Source organism: Microtus oregoni, unplaced genomic scaffold, assembly GCF_018167655.1.
Source record: "Microtus oregoni isolate MIOR12 unplaced genomic scaffold, Mior012 000004F_ref0000308, whole genome shotgun sequence".
Taxonomy (NCBI): Eukaryota; Metazoa; Chordata; class Mammalia; order Rodentia; family Cricetidae; genus Microtus; species Microtus oregoni.
The window spans coordinates 3373946-3391871 of NW_024543063.1; the positions used below are offsets into that span (position 1 = coordinate 3373946).

General features: G+C 53.2%; 1 protein-coding gene across 17 annotated transcripts in view; it reads left to right on the forward strand.

The window, feature by feature from the left end:
• The window catches only part of LOC121447572 (kinesin-like protein KIF1A), a 90159-nt gene that overhangs the window by 44109 nt on the left and 28124 nt on the right, over positions 1-17926 (forward strand). For 8 of the 17 annotated variants that reach the window (XM_041650901.1, XM_041650903.1, XM_041650904.1 and 5 more), the window contains 11 exons: positions 287-362; positions 1967-2046; positions 2482-2588; positions 3543-3626; positions 6154-6334; positions 6405-6477; positions 6655-6748; positions 7640-7788; positions 8145-8323; positions 10104-10241; positions 15903-16021. In XM_041650901.1, the coding sequence (XP_041506835.1) occupies positions 287-362; positions 1967-2046; positions 2482-2588; positions 3543-3626; positions 6154-6334; positions 6405-6477; positions 6655-6748; positions 7640-7788; positions 8145-8323; positions 10104-10241; positions 15903-16021 (1280 nt within the window). Of the gene's footprint in view, positions 1-286; positions 363-1966; positions 2047-2481; positions 2589-3542; positions 3627-6153; positions 6335-6404; positions 6478-6654; positions 6749-7639; positions 7789-8144; positions 8324-10103; positions 10242-10949; positions 11226-15902; positions 16022-17926 lie in introns of all 17 variants that reach the window. The other 9 variants (XM_041650892.1, XM_041650894.1, XM_041650895.1 and 6 more) reach the window with 2 other exon arrangements.

The following is a 17926-nucleotide window of genomic DNA, read 5'->3' on the forward strand; positions in this document are numbered from 1 at the left end:
GGTGAGTGAGAGCAATCCTTGCCTCTAGCCCTGGAAACCCAACCCCTGGGGGAGGTTGCATGCTGACCATGGGACAAGTCTATACTGTCTGACCCAGGCAGCTAATGTGTGGCACTGGCCCCTGGCCATCGCGGCCTTGAAGAACAGAACTGTGGGTGAGCCCGGTCCCACGGGGTGGACGCTGCCCAGGCACTGCTGATAGTTCCTGGTTGGTGGGTGGGTCAGACAGGGTGGGGCTAGTCCTGGAAGCCTCTGAGCTTGTGCTGACCGTAGCTCTGTCTTCCAGGGAAGCCTTGCTGGCTGAGATGGGTGTGGCCATGAGGGAAGATGGTGGCACTTTGGGTGTATTTTCTCCCAAAAAGGTAGGAGCTGAGTCGAGTGCCAGTGAGGACAAGGGTGGCATCACTGCTGGTGGCCGTCAAGTGGGAGGTTCTGGGGGAAAGTGTAGTAGGATGGGGCTCTGGTTCAGGCCTGAAATGGCCTTACTTACACTTTCCATTGTGTGGTGGGACATCCTGGTGGCTGGGTGACATCATGTCGGGCTCTGAACTGTTTGAGGTTTAGACTGGATCCCTCAGGACTGAAACAAGACTTGGGGGTAATGTCCAGGCTGCAGAGCTGAGTGTTGTGGGCCTATCCGCCACCCTGAGTCTGCTACTTCTGGAAGCTTCTGGCTTTCCTTCCCAGAGCAGCTTCACAGGCTGCAGGGCCAAGTGGCAGAAGTCCAGGAGGATGGCCCTGGTCCCCAGTCATAGCCAGTTTCTAGGCCCTGCTTTGTGTTGAAGAAAGGCTCCTTGAGGGAAGTGGAGTTAGCGGCTTAGGCATCTGAGAGACAGAGCCAAATACCAGTGGTGCAGCCTCCCTAGATTCTGCTGTGCTGCCTTGGTCTAGGACTGCTTAGAAACAATGTATCACATGACAGCTTGAGGTGGCAAGCTGGGGGACATAAAGAGAGACCCAGGATGCCAGATCACTGCACACACACAGAGTGGTTGAGGATGGTCCGTGTCAGATGGTCAGAACTCTACACCCATGCTTGAAAGTGCACTTGGATTTATAGTTTAGCATGGCAGTGACTTACCCCAGGGTACCATGAGGGGGAACAGGAAGCAGTCCCGTCCTGGCACCTCTTCCTTGTTATAGGTCCCTCATTTAGAACACAGATATAAGATGGCTCCAAAGAAGCTCGCAGGAGGGGACTGAGGCAGGAATGACCTAGGACAGGAGGCAGAAAAAAGCTGTCAATGGTGTGGGAAACAGGAGGTAGACACCTTAACCTGGAGTTGGGATGCTAACATGCAGGTCCTGGGTTGCTCAGTGGTGACTCCATCAGCTGATTCTTCCCAGACCTCCGGGGAGACCCTTCTTGGCCAAGGCCCTCGTTCTTCTTGCTGATAGTTTCGCTGGAGAGTCTTTAGTTCTCGGTTGTCCCTCTGAAATGAGCTTCCTGGACCAGCCTTGTGTGGTGCAGAGTCAGGGGCCTAGGATTCTTGAGACCAACCCTGGAGCCCGTCGTGCACCCTACACATCCAGGACTTCCAAACACAGATTCCATCTAAGCTTTACCTGGGTCCTCCAAGAACTGGGAACTGGGTCTCCCAGAGCCCCCTGCAGCCCAGCTCCCCACAAAATATTTAGGCCCCACCAAGCCTGCTGTTTTCAAGATGGGCTAAGCCTGGGCCTGGAGTTTTATTTGTCTTTCATTTTTCTGACGAGGAGCTGCCAATCTGTGAGGCCAGCTGAGCTTGGGACTCTGGGGTTCTGGGTGCCCTACTAAAGGTTCCCTGGGGGGTCCTTGTCCTCCATGTCTCTTTTCTTCTCTGCTGGGCTGGGGAGAGTATTACGTCCCCAACAAATCCGGTTCTGAGAATGGTGGTACTTTGGTGTCTGAGCAGAGGGCACGCGGGCTAGTCACTGTGAGGACTCTGTTCCTCCCCAGGAGAGTGACCTTTTTGTTTCTTCCCAGACACCTCATCTTGTCAACCTGAATGAGGATCCGTTGATGTCAGAGTGCCTCCTCTACTACATCAAAGATGGAGTCACCAGGTAGGTGCTAGATGGGTTGTCAGGTAGAGGAAGGGTAGCCAGCTGAGGGGATCACAAGGTGAGGGAGCAATAACATCTCCAGCCGGCCTGGTTCTAATGGGTTGGGGTGTGCGGGTCCCCTGTTCCCACTATCCTGTGCTGTCCCTTAAGAGCTAAGTTGGGTATTAGCCCTATGTAGCCCATAATGCTTTTTAAGTGTCTCTAGGGGCCATCTGGATTTCCCTATAGCCGGGCTGCACTGGGGGTCTCTTGCCTACTTTCATTTCTCCATATTCCCACAGTTCATATATCCTGGTATTTTAAAATAAAAACAAACACGAAACAAACAACAGCAAAAGCCATCTGGGCATCCCTAGGAAGCTGCATGCAGAAGTAAGTCGGGCAGAGTGGGTGTGCCGGGGCCCTAATGCTATGCCACCCGTGATTCCTCAACAGAGTGGGCCGAGAAGATGCAGAGAGGCGGCAAGACATCGTCCTGAGTGGGCACTTCATCAAGGAGGAACACTGCATCTTCCGGAGCGACTCCCGGGGAGGTGGAGAAGGTAGTGCCATCCTGCCTCAGCCCACCACCTATCCTGCCCCCATATTGCTGATCAGGCATCAGTGAGAGCTCAGCCCTCAAAGGGTAGGGCGCTAACCATCCACTCAGCTTCTCAGCTCTAACCATGCTTCTGGACAGAACTCTATGAGCCTTGAGGACAGATGAGTGATTAGAAAGGTGTTTGGGAAAGGCCTGCTGACTCCTGTGGCCATGTGGCTGTTGCTCTGGGGAGCCAGCTGCCTTGAAGACTGGACCCCAGGGTCATGGTGGGATGTTGGGACAAGGAGGGTGTTGAGTATGTAAGCAGGCAGGGATGTGTATGGTCAGAAGGACAACGGGCCACATAGATGGAGCCCACTCAGAGCATGCTCCCCTGTTGGCTGGGTAGCAGCTCTCTGTTTTCTCGGCTTGCCAGCACCCTGCATGGTGCTGTCTCAGTGCTGCACCAGGCCTGTGTGCTGGTGTGCAGACACTGGGTCCATGCCTCTGCCGGTGTGCAGGGCTGGAGTCCTAGCCAGAAAGCATCTGACCATCCTAAGACTTGTGAATCTATTATTGGATCCCTGCCTTGGGATGGTAGCCCTAAATGGTGCTGGGGATAATTGCCACTCCTCGATTTTCCTGTCCACAGATTCCCATTTCTCTCCTGTGCGGAGGAGTCAAAGGAATCTAGACCCTCCTTTTACATGGTAGCTGCTCTCGCTCTTCTCCACTTAGAGACCTGAATGAGAACATGAGAAGTCAAGCCTAGCATGGCCTCCTCAGCTTTGACCTTGGCTCATGTGTCTCCTTTTTGACATTTTTCCTCCTTGACTCCTTGGGTTCATCCAGGGGTCATGATCAGGTTCTATGGCCAGCCGGAAATGAGGAACCTAACTGGTGCCTGCCAGGGGCCAGTAGAGCCGAGCCACTGAAGTAATGGCTTCTTACAGTGTCCCTCTTACCTGTCTTGCAGCCGTGGTGACCCTGGAGCCCTGTGAAGGAGCTGACACGTATGTCAATGGCAAAAAAGTCACTGAGCCCAGCATCCTGCGGTCAGGTATGGCTGGGAGCCCTCGGGGACTCCAGGGTAGACAAGGCGAAGCCTCGGTGCTCACCCTCTCAGGCACTGTTTGCTCCCAACGAAAGGCAGCATTGCTATGAGCAGCCCCTGAGACCCTCTAGTCCCCATACTGGGCACTTGAGAACTAGAGTGCCTGGACCTGAGACTAGAAAAGCAGAGGGGTTCCCACTCACAGGATACTGGGTTAGTGCAGAGTGAGAAGTCAGAGTGGGAAGGTCCTGAATGGTCACTTTGTTGGGCTATGCTCAGGAGAGAGGGCAAGAGACAGACAGATGGTTGGCCAAACTGTGGTATTACAGAATGGCCAGTGTGGGACAGGTGAGCGCCCTCTTCAACACCCGTTTCCTGGGATTAAATACTATAATTCCCACCCTGCTGCTATAAAAACCACACACATGGAGGTGTTAAAATCTCTTTCAGGAAAGTCATATAAGATATATAAGGTGGGTCCCTGAATGATGTAGCTCTTGCCTGCATAATGGGAGGCATGGATGTTCATGGGATTGAAGACAGAGCTGGGCAGATGAGGACAGAAATATACACACATGTATACTGAGACATCTCAAGGCACTGACTTACAGGAGCACCAGTCACCATCTGTTGCTGAAACAGAGCATCCAAGGAAACCATTTAGGGGAAAAGGATTGCTTCTGGCTCACAGTTTCAGAGGCTTGAGCCCATCTTCACTGCTTTGGGCCTGTGGTAGTCAGAGCATCATTGTGGGAGGGTGGGTGAAACAGAGCTGCTTACCTCTCAGTAGCCTGGAAGCAGAGGCGAGAATAAGAAGGTTCTGGAAACAGACACACCCTTCAAAGGCATACGCTCTACTTCCACCAACAAGCCCCACCCCCTGGTCACTCACTCATCCTCCAGTGAACTCACAGATAATCGACCAGTGAAGTTAGTACTCTCATGATCTGATCTCTCAATAGTGCCACTGGCTGGACCCATAGCCTTCAACACATGAACCTTTGAGGGAGACGCCATACTGAACCCACAGCATTCTACTCCTAGTCTCCCAGGCTGTGCCCATCTCACAATGCAAAGTGTATTCCGTCTGTCTCCAAGAGTCTCCACACACCTAAAGTTCCATCATTGCTTAGGAGCCCAAGGGTAAAGTGTTCTCTTAGACTCAGGCCAAACTGTAGTGCGCCCATGTGACACCAAAATGGAAATGACACACTTCTGGTACATGATGAGTCAGGGTGTACATTCCCATACTGAAGGGGAGGAAAAGAAAATTAGCCAGGAGGAACGGGGCTAAAGCAAGACAAAAACTCAGCAGGGCAAACAGTAAATCCCATAGCTCCATGTTTAGAAACTAAGGCGTGTGGTGTATGATGCAAAGTTCAAAGGCCTCGGTAGCCTCATCTCTCTGACCTCTCCCGCTGTAGCCTACGAGGCTCATCTGGAAGGCTCTGCTGTGGCTCATGGCTTTCCTTAGAAGATGTCCTGTGTTCTGGGCATCTCTAGCATGCTGGGGTCTTCACAGAAACACAGCATTGACTCTCATGGCTCTATACGCTTTCCTCTCAAGGTCTGCCTGTGAGGTATATAATTTCTATAATATATATTTAATATATTATATATTATAAATATATGAAAAAAATATATAAAACTGGCCTCTCCAAACTTACACTGAAATCTGTTCGGAAGCCTCTGTAACTACATAACTCTAGTGGTTCACATATCTGCAAAATCATCGTCACTTGGACAATGCTAAACCCACTGCCAGCTTGAGCTGTATCTGGGCCTGCTTGTGTCACGGCTGCAATGGCCACTGAGTGCCTGGACGATTGGACACAGGGAAGTACTTCCTGAGACAGCCTGTGCACACACCTCCGTTGGCTCTAGCATGTCAATGTGCTTCTTTTCTACTAAAAATTCCAAGTTTTTAAAATCTTTCTGCTCTGGTTGTTGCTCCCCAATCTTACTGGAAACCTGGCCAGAAGCAGCCGTTGAAGTCCATGCCATAGCTGCCTGGATGCTATGCTGCCTTGAAATCCCTTCCACCAAGTTAATTAGTCCAACACTTTCAAATCCAGCCTCTCATGCGGTCTTAGCACATGGACAACACGTAGCCATGTTCTTTGCCAGGACATAGTGTGAATAACCTCTAGCCCAAGTTCTCATGGAATCCTGTTCTCATCTGAAACCTCATGAATGGTCTTACATCTGATCTCCAATCAGTGTTCCAATCCTTTGAACTTCACCTTATAGCATCCTGGGACTTCTATAGCCTGTGTCTCTAAACATTATCAATCCCTCCTACAAAACCTAAACCACATAGTCAAGAGGATAGATTTGGGAGACAACAAAGGGGCCCATTCCAAGGAGAAAGGTGATTTGGAGCCAGGGATTGGGGGGCTGGATGCTCTTCCTGAGGTGGGTGATGCTAGGCAGATGAAGTACCTGCACCCCTTTCTCCCTTCTCCTTCTCCCACCCTCGAGGGCACCTGGAACCCACAGGTACCCCAAAGCTGCTTTTGCCTCCATCTCCCAGGGAACCGCATCATCATGGGCAAGAGCCACGTGTTCCGTTTTAACCACCCCGAGCAGGCCCGCCAAGAGCGTGAGCGAACCCCCTGCGCAGAGACGCCTGCTGAGCCAGTGGACTGGGCCTTCGCCCAACGGGAACTGCTGGAGAAGCAGGGCATCGACATGAAGCAGGAGATGGAGCAGAGGTGAGGCCTAGGGGCAGATGCCTGCCTGCCAAGTCTCATGGCCTTGTGTTCACCCGATGCTCTCTTGCAGGCTCCAGGAGCTGGAGGACCAGTACCGGCGAGAACGGGAGGAAGCCACATACCTGCTGGAGCAGCAGAGGCTGGTGAGAATGTGCACCCCGCTTTCCAGGCCCCTATATGCTTTAGCCCACCAGGAAGGCAGCTCTCTGCTCCCTCCGGCCGTGCTCTCTTCTGGCCGGGTCCCTCCTTTGCACTCCAGTGGGCTAGGGTGAGACTGTCTCAGTCGATGGTAGAGCCACAGGCCCTCCCTATCTCTTCAGGACTATGAGAGTAAGCTGGAGGCCCTACAGAAGCAAATGGATTCCAGGTACTACCCAGAGGTGAATGAGGAGGAGGAAGAACCAGAGGATGAAGGTAAGGACTCAAGATGGGCTTGTCTCCTAGCAACAAGGCCTGAAAGAGCAGGTCCCCGGTGGCTCTCTGGAGGTCTGAACTTTTGCCCTGGGAGGTAAACCTCCTTCATTCAGGGTACTATCCTACAGGCAGGGTTTGGGAGGCTGGACTGGAGCAAGTGACCACACATCTCATGCACACAGACACATGTTTGTTCACGGGAGTGGGCCAGAACCATGGGTGCTGACAAGGGCTCTCCATGTTTACTGTGTGGTGTGTGGAGACCACCAAAGACCTGGCTCACTCTGCACCTCAACTAAGGATTCCCCTTTCCAGAAGGGCTTCATGAATAGAGGATGTGTGAGCCTCTACTCCGCCCTTCCTCTTCCTCTCCCAAGAGTGTTCTTCCCCACTGCCAGCCCCGCAAGGCAGGTGTGGCTATCACTGGTGATATGGTCTCTGAGCTGCTTTGACTTCCAACCTATTAGGGAAGCTCATTGGTGGGGTGGGCACTTAATCTTTGGGTGATCTGGGGCATTTCCACATTTCTTATTTGACTGGTCCTTCTGTTTGGGTCTCCTTTCTCCACACCAAGAGGGCTTAGTATGAAATCAGGAATGCGAGCATGGGGACCCCAACCCAATATGGCAGGGACTGATTGGAGGAGCCTTTATCTGGGGAGAGAGGGCTGGAACCCAGCCAGTCTTCCAAGTTAGCCTGCCCTTCAGCATCTATCTCTGGCTACGTTGACTACAGAAGGGCTACTCTTTATTCAATAGACCAGCTACAGTGTGGACCAGGTCCACTTAGCTGGTCCTGTGATGTTGCCAAGTCATCTTGATCTTACAGGACTCAGGTTGTGGTAGGCTATATTATGGCTTTCTTTAATGACACCCATGGCTTCTCCCATAGTCCAGTGGACCGAACGGGAGTGTGAGCTGGCATTGTGGGCCTTCCGGAAATGGAAGTGGTACCAGTTCACTTCTCTACGTGACCTGTTGTGGGGCAATGCCATCTTCCTGAAGGAGGCCAATGCCATCAGCGTGGAGCTAAAGAAGAAGGTGGGAATCCATCATAATCCATCATAGGAGTTGGGTTCTTCTTGAGTGATGGGCTAGTTGCTTATAGTCACAGCTCAATACCAGCACTCAGGCAGCCCTAGAGCTGACTGGGGCTCTTGCCTGAACCAGGTACCCAGTGTGGGTGGTTGAAGGAAGCCCTGGAACTGGGCTTGGGAATCAACAAGCCATGGTGGGGACCGGGGTTGGAGTGTCGACCATTTTTCAGTGACTGGTTGAATAGTTTGGTGAACTATACAATATAGAGCTGCAGTCTCGGTGGCGTGGGGAGAAGCTCCCTGGAAACCTGGCTTCCTCTCAGCAAGGAGTGGATGAATGAGCATCTTCTCCCCTTATAGGTCCAGTTCCAGTTTGTCCTCCTCACAGACACCCTCTACTCCCCACTGCCGCCAGACCTACTGCCTCCAGAAGCTGCCAAAGACCGAGAGACACGGCCCTTCCCCCGAACCATTGTGGCAGTGGAGGTCCAGGATCAGAAGAATGGGGCCACCCACTACTGGACGCTAGAGAAACTCAGGTGCCGCTGATGGGCAGTGAGGTGGATGGTGGATGGGTGTCTTCCTGGGGACAGAAGCAGACTGGGGTGTGCTTCACAACAATGCCAGTGTGTTTCCGGGTGTGATGCTTTTGTTCCGCTTCTGAAGGAGCACTCAGGCAGTAGAGGGGACTGGAGGGTGGCTTAGTGCCTCCAGTCAGGTCTGTGCCAAGGACCTTAGAGTTCGGGGGTGGGAGGGGCTGGCTTCTCTACTCTGCATGCCTGAGGGAAATCATCCCCTCAGCCCCCAGAAGACTGAGGATCTGGGCAGGTGGAAGGGCATCGGTAGTGACCCGCCATTACTGAAGTTTTCCACTGCTTGTGTGTTTTATGAGTACTTCTGCCTCCTTAGACTCCTCCCCAAACTCATGCCAAGTCTTCATGTGTGAAGATGACTGGGTAATGACTTAGGCATCTGCCACGAGAGGAGTAGAATGTACTCACAGCCCTGGGAAGAGAAGGCACAAGACGGGCCCATGACTGGGCATCAGTGCGGGCTAGGAGTGAGAAAGCCAGGGTGTTCCTGGGACTGCTGAGGAAAATGTGGAGCAGCTGGTCTCTGTGGACCAGCTCCCTGAATTAGGCCAGCCTTGAGCAAAGGACCTTCCTAGTTTCTCGCTGTCCTTGGCAATTGAAGGCAGAGAGAACACTGGTCAAGTGCGTGAGACCTTAGGAAGAGGGGAGGTGGGTGTGGACTTGGGGTCCGTGGGTTTGTATGTAGAAGGTAGGCTCACGAATGAGTTGTTAATCTCTCGGGATTAGAGCAGAGGTTCTCAACCTGTGGGTCGGGACACCTTGGGGACTACTGACCCTTTCACGGGGGTCGCCTAAGAAAACACAAATATTTACATTACGATTCATAACAGTTGCAAAATTACAGTTATGAAGTAGCAACAAGAATAATTTTATGGTTGGGGGTCACCACAACATGAGGAACTGTATTGAGGGGCTGCAGTATTAGGAAGGTTGAGAAATTCCCACAGGTCAGGGAACCCTGATTGCTCTTCGAGCAGATGAGGGAGGGGGACTTGATCGGGGGAGGGGGAGGGAAATGGGAAGCGGTTGTGGGGACGAGGCAGAAATCCTTAATAAATAAATAAATTTAAATAAAAAAAAAAAAGGAAGGTTGAGAACCACTGAGCTAGGTAGAAAGGGCTCTTCCCGGTCAGTCAGGCCTCCTGAAGACAGCAAAACATTATTAGTAGGCACACCTTTTTCTTGTTCAGTTTGTGTGTGCCTCTGGGCTCTCCATCCCTCCTGTGTCCTAGGAAGTCAGGCGGAATATAACACCATTCGTAGTGGATGCTTCTCTTCCTAGAAGGCAAACTCTGAGCCCTCTAGAGAGCACGATCTCATTTTCTTCCGCCTACATTTTGTCCTGCCTGGGGGTGGGGTGAGATTTAAAAATGCTTTGTGGTCTCCATTCCCTTTCCTGCCTCACGACAAGAGCTTTCAGGACTGTGTTACCAATCCCGCTTCTGAGTTGCTGTAGGGTGTCTCCCCACATCTCTGTCAGTTCTCCAGCTGTGCCCTGCCTTGTCAAGTCTGTTCAGCTCACCTTTTCCATCACCGGGTAGGACTTGGAAGGCAGTTGGGGTGACCTGCCATTGTCATGGGTTTCTAGCTGGCAGACCTCTGAGTCTGTGACCCTGACAGGACGGTGGCGATGGGACCAAGCCGAGTCTGATGCCCTAGGACCAATGGGGTGCCAGGCTGCTTCTGGGCACTGGTCTGAGCCTACATGGTCTTTGAACCCCAACAGGCAACGCCTGGACCTGATGCGGGAGATGTATGACAGAGCCGCAGAGGTACCCTCCAGCGTCGTTGAGGACTGTGACAACGTGGTGACCGGCGGGGACCCTTTCTATGATCGCTTCCCCTGGTTCCGGCTGGTGGGCAGGTGGGCACCTCCTCCCGTCCTGAGAGAGAGAGAGAGAGAGAGAGAGAGAGAGAGAGAGAGAGCGCAGTGGGGTCAGAGCCCAGACCCTGAGCTGCCCTGCCCTGAAGTCAAGAAAGAGCCATGTTCCACTTTTGTCCTTCCCTCCGCCATTCCTCATCATGCACCTGTAGGCCCAGCTTTTTTTAGGAGACCTGGGGTGGCATCTTGTCACTACTGCAGTCCTACTGCAATCACCTACTGTGATGCGTATACATGAGTGTATGTGTTGCCCAAGCACCCTGGTGCCTGGAGCAGGCATTCTAAGTGAATAGTGTTTAGGGGGTGGGAACACAGAGGCTCCTTCCTTATTTTCCAGTCTGGTGTCTGTATCTAGTCTCCGACTCCCATGTCATCCAAGGAGGTCCTCAAAGAGCTTTGGCTACGGCCAGCCTGGACCCTTGTTCTCGCTCATATATGTTGGTGGTGCTTTCCAGAGCCTTCTACTGATAATGGATTCTGTTGTCGTTGTTAGCTTGGGGTGTTTTGTTTTGTTTCCTCTTCCCAGCCCTGAGACTGGGCGCCTCTTTGTTCGTTGTCTTTTAAAGCAGCATTTCTTGGTGGTTGGTGCTTGGTTTGAAACAGAAGTCCTCCTTGTCCCGCCCCACCCTGCCCCACCTTCCCCAGAGTAGCTGGTGTTAACCTCTTTCTGTCTTGTCGCACTAACCTCAGTTCAGTCATCTCTGGCTGCAACAGCTACCCTCTTCTCAACACATGCATGAGCGAGCGCATGGCTGCTCTCACCCCCTCCCCCACCTTCTCGAGCCCCGACTCCGACACCACCGAGCCTGCCGAGGAGCAGAGCATGGGGGAGGAGGAGGAGGAGGAGGAGGAGGAGGAGGAGGAGGAGGAGGAGGACCTGGAGGACGACGTCTTTCCGGAGCACACGCTGTGCGACGGCCGGGACCCGTTTTACGACCGGCCTCCCCTGTTCAGTTTAGTAGGAAGGTTGGTGAGGTTGAGGCACGCATGCTGGGGAGGAACCAGCTCTTTTGCATAGGAGCACTGCTGTGGCAATCGATGGGGTTATCAGGGCAGACACTGGACCCACTGGGCCAGCCAGGCTAGGGCTAGCTTCTGAGGAAACTGAGAAAGCCGGCTCTCCTGTGTCTTCACAGCGGGATATATGCACATCTAGAAGATGGGTATTCTGGCTCAGCGGGGAAGAGTCTGGGGCCAGTGGCAGAGAGGCTGGGGCTTGGAGTTCAGAGCTACAGCCAAGAGCTCCCCGTGCCCACTCTGGGTGGCTGGGATGGTTCCTGTAGTGACTATAAGAAGTGACCAAGATTCTGTGACCCCTTGGGCAGGGTTCAAGGGGCATTTGAGAGGGGAAAAAAGATATCCCCAGGAAAGATGCTCCAAACCCTTGTCTTGGGAATCAGCTTTATTCAATTGAGGTGCCTTCTGCTTATTCCACTGTTGTCCAAAAAGAAGGCACCCTATGTATTCAATGCTACTCTGTTCTGAGAAAAAGAGCCGGGCTGTGAGCCTCCCAGGGCAGGGAAGGAAGGGCCTCCACCTGTCTGCTTTAATTTTGTGGAGCCTAGCAGGTGGGAACAGTTCCAAGCCCCTGACCACCCAGGCCAACGTGATGAGATGGCCACGTGCCCTTTGCAGAGAACCCCCAGCTGCTTACTTTCTGGAATAGGTGAGGGAGGCTGAGGTTGAAGGAGTGGGCTGCAGGGAGGCCCATCTATTTGCTGGCTTCAGCAGTAAGGCGCATAACTTCAGACATGCTAGGCTTTGTCGCCTACCTGCTTGGAATGGATGCAGTCTTAGGAGTGCCCTCTTGTGGAGTTTAAGATTGGTTCTCGGACTGTGGGAGTTTCAGAACTCTTGATCTTGGGGCACAAATATTGAAAGTTCAAGACTGAGCCTGGTCCCTTACAGACTATGGACTTTCCATGCTGTTCCTTCCTTCCTTGAATGGAGGTGATGGTGTGAGAGCCCCTCTCCCTTTAGGGAGGTAGCAGGTCCCGTATCACTGGCCAGGAACGTCTCTGATGTGTTCTCCTAACTGTCGTTGGCTGATGTTAGCCATGATGAGCTAACCAGCTGCACACAGATGGGTAACCTCTCCCTCTGAGGTACCCTAGGTCTGGACTTCCACCCCGCTGAGCCTGAGCAAAAGATACAGATTACAGGCCAGCTCTGCACAGGCTCCCCTCTCTGTGAGCCTTGGGCTATAGTATCAGACCTCCTGTGCCTGCTGGACCCTGGGTGTGGTTCCAGGTGTCAGATAGACAAGGGGTCAGAAGACACAGAGGACAATGATATTGAGGAGACATGGGGTATGGGCTCTGCAGTCTTGTGAAAAGAGCTGGGTCCTTCCAACGTTGTTTCCCCCTCTTGTGGATTTGAGATTTCACAAAATGACCAAACTTAGCAAAAGTCATCCATGAGAGGCCCGGGCCCCTGTATTTGTGGGGTGCTCTGTGCAAGGCTTCATTCGGCAATAACCTGACCTTTTTGGTTTGGCAAGAATTGGCTTCTCCGCACAGCAGCTATGCAGGCCCAGCCCTGAGGAGGGCTCCACCTTGGTTTTCCTTCTTACCCTCTGGTAGCTGCTGGCTCTCTCTCCAAAGCTTAAGCAAAATTGGGGTGCCCACTCTCGTCCCCTCTGGAAAGGCTTCCCGGGGTCCCAGCATGCGTTTCTGCACCTCACCAATCTGTGGTTAGCGCTGCCTCCTCCCTCCTGCCTCGCCACACGTGCCGCTCTGCCCGTCCTGCCCCGCCCTCCTCTCCTCTTTTGGGTGTTTAAGTCTGCTTCAAGGTACTCTGGATCTGGGCAGTCGTCTCATGGCTATAACCAGGGAGCCTCTTCTCACATCCCAGGTCTGATGGTTAGGTGTCAGGGGGCCTGGGGATGTGGTTGAGTTGGCTGGTGAAGTAGGCCCAGGGGCTCCCATTTTCTACCTCACACACATCCAGAAGATGGGGGCAGGGAGGCAGGCACTGGAGAGAGGAGGATAAGAGTTAAGGGTTTAGGGGCCAGGATCTGGGGAGGGTACTAGAGGGATAAATGTTGACCCAGCAAGAAGCTGCACCTGTTAGCTCCATGAGTCTCTTAGCTCAATGCTGGGCCTGCCTCCTTATCCGGGCCTCCTGTCTTTGCCGGTGTGGCTGTGACAGTATTCTACTGACCGAGAGCAGCCAGGTGTTCGACTGATGTGGCACACTAAGGTTGGCAAGGGCTGTGTTCTGACCCTGTAGCGGCTTACACTGTCTTCTAGTTGTTTCTGGTGCCCAGAGAACAGGTAAGATGAAGTCTAGAGTCTGTGGTCCCCCTGAGCAGTGTCCGCCTGGGTGCCCTCATCTCCCGGGTGTGCTGGCTGAATGAGTTCCACTCAGAGTGGAGCACAGAAGTCTTCCAGATTCAGCTTGTAGCCCCTTCAAAACCAGTGCTGCCCCTGGAAGGCAGTCCAGGCCCAGAGATCTCTTCTAGCCAAATGACCCCACCACAGTGCCAACTGGGCTGGGTTGGTCATATAGATCGTGTAGAGAAAAGGGGGGCATTGCATCATTTTTGTCCTCACCAACATCTGACCCCACAGCTGCAGCTGGACCCATAGTTCCCATGTGATCTGTGTGGGGATCATGACGTCAAGGAGGAGTCGGGGCTTTGGTCACAAAGGGTCTCTTTCAGTACATGACCCAGCCTCCAGTGAGAGATAAGGGTTAGGATTAGATATGGGCAATATTGTTCCTACAGTTTGAATGGGGGCCATGGCAGCCTGGGTTTTCCCTCTCTGATGGGAGGAAGTTCTAAATGATGGAGATGCAAGATTGATTCGTGATTAGTTGCACTGCTAAGCAATGAGTGGCAGGACTGAGAGCTACCTAGAGGGTAACTTGCAGGTCCCATCCTAGCTCTGGCCCTTGCTGCCACCTCGGGGTACTGCCCAATGTTTTTATGCATCAGTTTCTTCTCTTGTGAAATGAGCCTGCGTGCCATATTGCACCAGCTCTAACGGGCCATGCCAGACTCTACATCCATCAAAGAGGAGAGAGCACAGCTAGCTAAATTTTGGGGCATCACTGTTAGGACATAGTTGATAAGCTACCTTCCAGGTGTTGGGGAGCAGCAGCTGTCCCAGGATATGTATTTCTTCTTTGGGTCCTACAGTCTCTGGGGTCACCCCATTTTACAATAGGCATCATAGGGAGCCTGGATAGCTGCCTGCTGACATCTTACTATATGACCTAGGCACAGCATTGCTCTGCCTCAGTCTCCCTCTCTGGGTACTGCTCCAGACCCCTAGTTCCGGACGGTGGGGGATGGTCAAGTGGTGAGCTTCCCTATGGGTGCTCACAGAGCTGGGAGTATCCCCATAGCACCAATTCGGCTCATCTGTCTAGCTCAGAACCTGGGCTTGATTCCAAGCAAGCTCTGTGCATCCTCTAGAAAGGTAACTTAGGTTATCAGGGCCTTGGGATGGCAGAGGTAGGTTTCAGTCTGGCTCGGGGTCCCTGATTAGCCAGCACAGGGTCTTCACCTGACCCCCAGGGTGACTTTTCCCTCAAAGTCCTCTGTGGGCTCTCTACATCCTCTCCACAGCAATGCCCTGACTGGTGCCTTGAACAAAAGGGTTTGGGCTAGTACTCTTCATAGGGAAAATGGGTCCCAGGGAGATAGCCCAGGGGGACCATTATGCCCTTTGAAGGTAGCTGCCTCCCACCCTCCGAGGCCTGACTTGGAAGATTTTGCTAGAACGACTTGCTGAAACTCTGTCATATATTAAAAACACAGAAAACCAGAAAGACTACAGAGAGGTTCTTAAAGTCAGAATATGGAACGAGAATGAGCTGTTGTCATTGGCCCGTGTGGCCAGGTGGAGGCTGCACATGGGCCAGTAAGATGGGGTTGGCTGTCCTGGACTGCATAAGGCTTAGATGATTCGATAAGGGGCTTGGGCATCCCTGAAGGTGTGGGAACTTCTATGTGACAGGTGCCCTACATCCCTCTAGGGACAGTGGGGAGAGGCAGGGTGATGGAGAGGCCAACTGAGGGAGCTCCAGCAAGACTCTTGATATAGGTGGTGTTGTCTAGCAGAGAGGATCAGGGCAGTGCCCAGGCTTCTGAGTGATGGGTACACTCGGAGTTATGCCTGCCCCGAGAAGGGTGACACCTAGGGATGGGTTGTGTCTGACCTCCAGGTAAGCGGAAAGGGCACAGGTGTCTGTTAAAGGAGCTCCACAGAGGAGTTGCTTGAGGGCGCCCGTGGAAAGTAGACATCCGTACTCTAAGCGCTGAGGCTTTGTGAGCATGGCCCTGTTCAGCCCAGGTCCTCCAGCCCTTGAAGCAGGCTGAAACCCCTTCTTCAGCTGTTCTTTTCTCAGACAGCCACGTCCAGGCTGAGCTGGGCTGTGCCCTCCACTCACTGAGTTCCTTCCTCTCTGTACCTCCCCCTCCTGTCTCCTCTGAGCACTGAAAACCCTCCTCCCTCACCCCCCCCCTTGCCTGTGCCCAGCCCACCTCGCTGCGTCTGTCCGTCCGCCCTGGCTGTCTCGCCGCTTCGCTCCGCTTTGCAGCTTCATGTTGTGTGTGAGCCGGCCTTGGTATCACTGTTGTAGCTCAGAGCACCTCCCTGAGGGTCGCCTGTGACAATGGCTCTGCTCCTGCAGGGCCTTCGTATACCTGAGCAACCTGCTGTACCCTGTGCCCCTGGTGCACCGCGTGGCCATCGTCAGCGAAAAGGGAGAGGTGAAAGGCTTCCTCCGTGTGGCGGTGCAGGCCATCTCAGGTGTGTGTGGCTCTGAGGCCCTTGGCGGAGGTGGGGGGCTTTGCCTTTGCAAGCAAAGGTGGGAGGAAAAATATTGTGCAGGAGCCAATATGAAACTGACTTTACCCAGGACCCCTTAGCCTTCCTGTGGCCAACCAGGCAGGTGGGCAGGTGGGGCTTGAAGGAAAAGTATGCCAAGTCCTTGGTTCTGGCCTCCTAGGCTCTCCTGGACTAGACAGGGACATCTCAGCTGTGCAGGCTCTGCCCAGGATGCCTGAGCCTGCTCTGGCTTGGAATTCCCACCTATCACACAGTCCAGGTGGGCCCAGAGATTTCCCTGTTACCTCCCAGCGGCATGGACTGCCTACCTGCCAGCCCAGCCCACTTGCCACTTTCTCCATAGTCAAGGGAACCTGCAGACTGCTGGCCCCTCCCAGAGTGGCTCTCAACAGCTGCCTCAGTTGTTTCTCTTCTATGTTCCTCCCTTAGGTCCTGGTCTCAGGCACAGGCCTAAGCTGGAGGCTGTAGACTCTCCTCATCGGTGGGCCTGAAAACAAAGGGTCCTCCATTTGTAAAAGGTGTACAGTTTCTCACTCCCCATCCCCCTGGAATAGCCTGGAGGTCCCAGGATTAGCCAGCTGCAGAAGCCCCTGGGCCTCCGTTTGCTCATCTGTAGTCCTATAATGCAATCCCTATATGGTGAGAATGTTTGTAGGGCTACCGAGAACAGTGTGAGGTCATGGTTCAGAAGGTAGCCGCAGGTCAGTGGTGACATCTGTTATATTGGCAGTTCAAAGCCTCCTTTTCTCTGCCCTAGACCGTGGTCTGTATACCATGGCTGCCCAGGCACCTGGGGACAGGGAGACCGGAACCCAGTAGAACTAAGTGGGATGCCGCAGGTTGGCCATGGTTAGTCTGGCGCTGGCTCAATGTGGGCCCCGGAGGATCTGGGAAGGCCAGCATCCCAGTGTGTTACACACTCCCAGGTTCTCATATTGTTCTAGATTGTCACACTTCCCAGGTTCTCCTACCTCTAAGATATCGTGTCCCAGCTATCCCCCTCACTCTCATACTCTCAGATTCACGATACCCCAAGTTCTTGCACCCCAAATACCACCAATATACTTGTACCCCCAGGTTCTTCTCTCCCCCAGGCTCTTATACCTCTGACCTTCCAATGCCTCTTCCTCCTCTACTCGGAAATGTCTAATCATTCCTTCCCTGGTATTCTGGCCACATTAGGTGACATTGGTTCTACTAATTAAGCTAATTGTGGGCTGTATTGCCACTCTCGTCAGCCTGTGATTTCCAAATGTCCTGCCCCGCCCCTGCCCGTTCCAACCTATCACCAGTCATGACGCACTGATAATCGCTTAGATGAGCACAGTCACTGTTTCCCCCAGCGCTGGTCCAGAGCTCCCGTCTAGCAAGGAAAACCAGGAGTGGGAACTATGACCTGGTAAAAGAGCCCAGACTTCAATACCACGCTGGCCTCACTGCTGGAAAGTCCTTGTTTAGGGGTGCCTCCTTCCTGGGGAGTTCCTCCTCCATCTTGCCAGGCCCTTAATCTCCTATCTGATCTAGCAGCTCCCAACCACACTGGGTAGATGTCTCCATCTTGTCCAAATATTCCTCGAGGCCAAGGGACTCACCCTGCAGAGGAAGTGGCTAACCTGCTCTGTTCTCAGTGAGAAGAGCCCTCTAGGGGGTCATCATTGGGATTGCTGGCCAATGATCCCATCTCCAAATTTAAGCTGAGGTCTACCTCCACTCTAAACCCAGTGGGACTCAGTGGGTCCCCCATGTATCAGAGGAGGGCTGAGAGTTAGAAAGGTGTGTGAGGCTTAGCTCAGGCCTGTGAGCAGCCACAGCCCTGCTGTCCCCTAAGTCATATGCAGGAAAAGAGGCTATGATGAAGTCTGATCT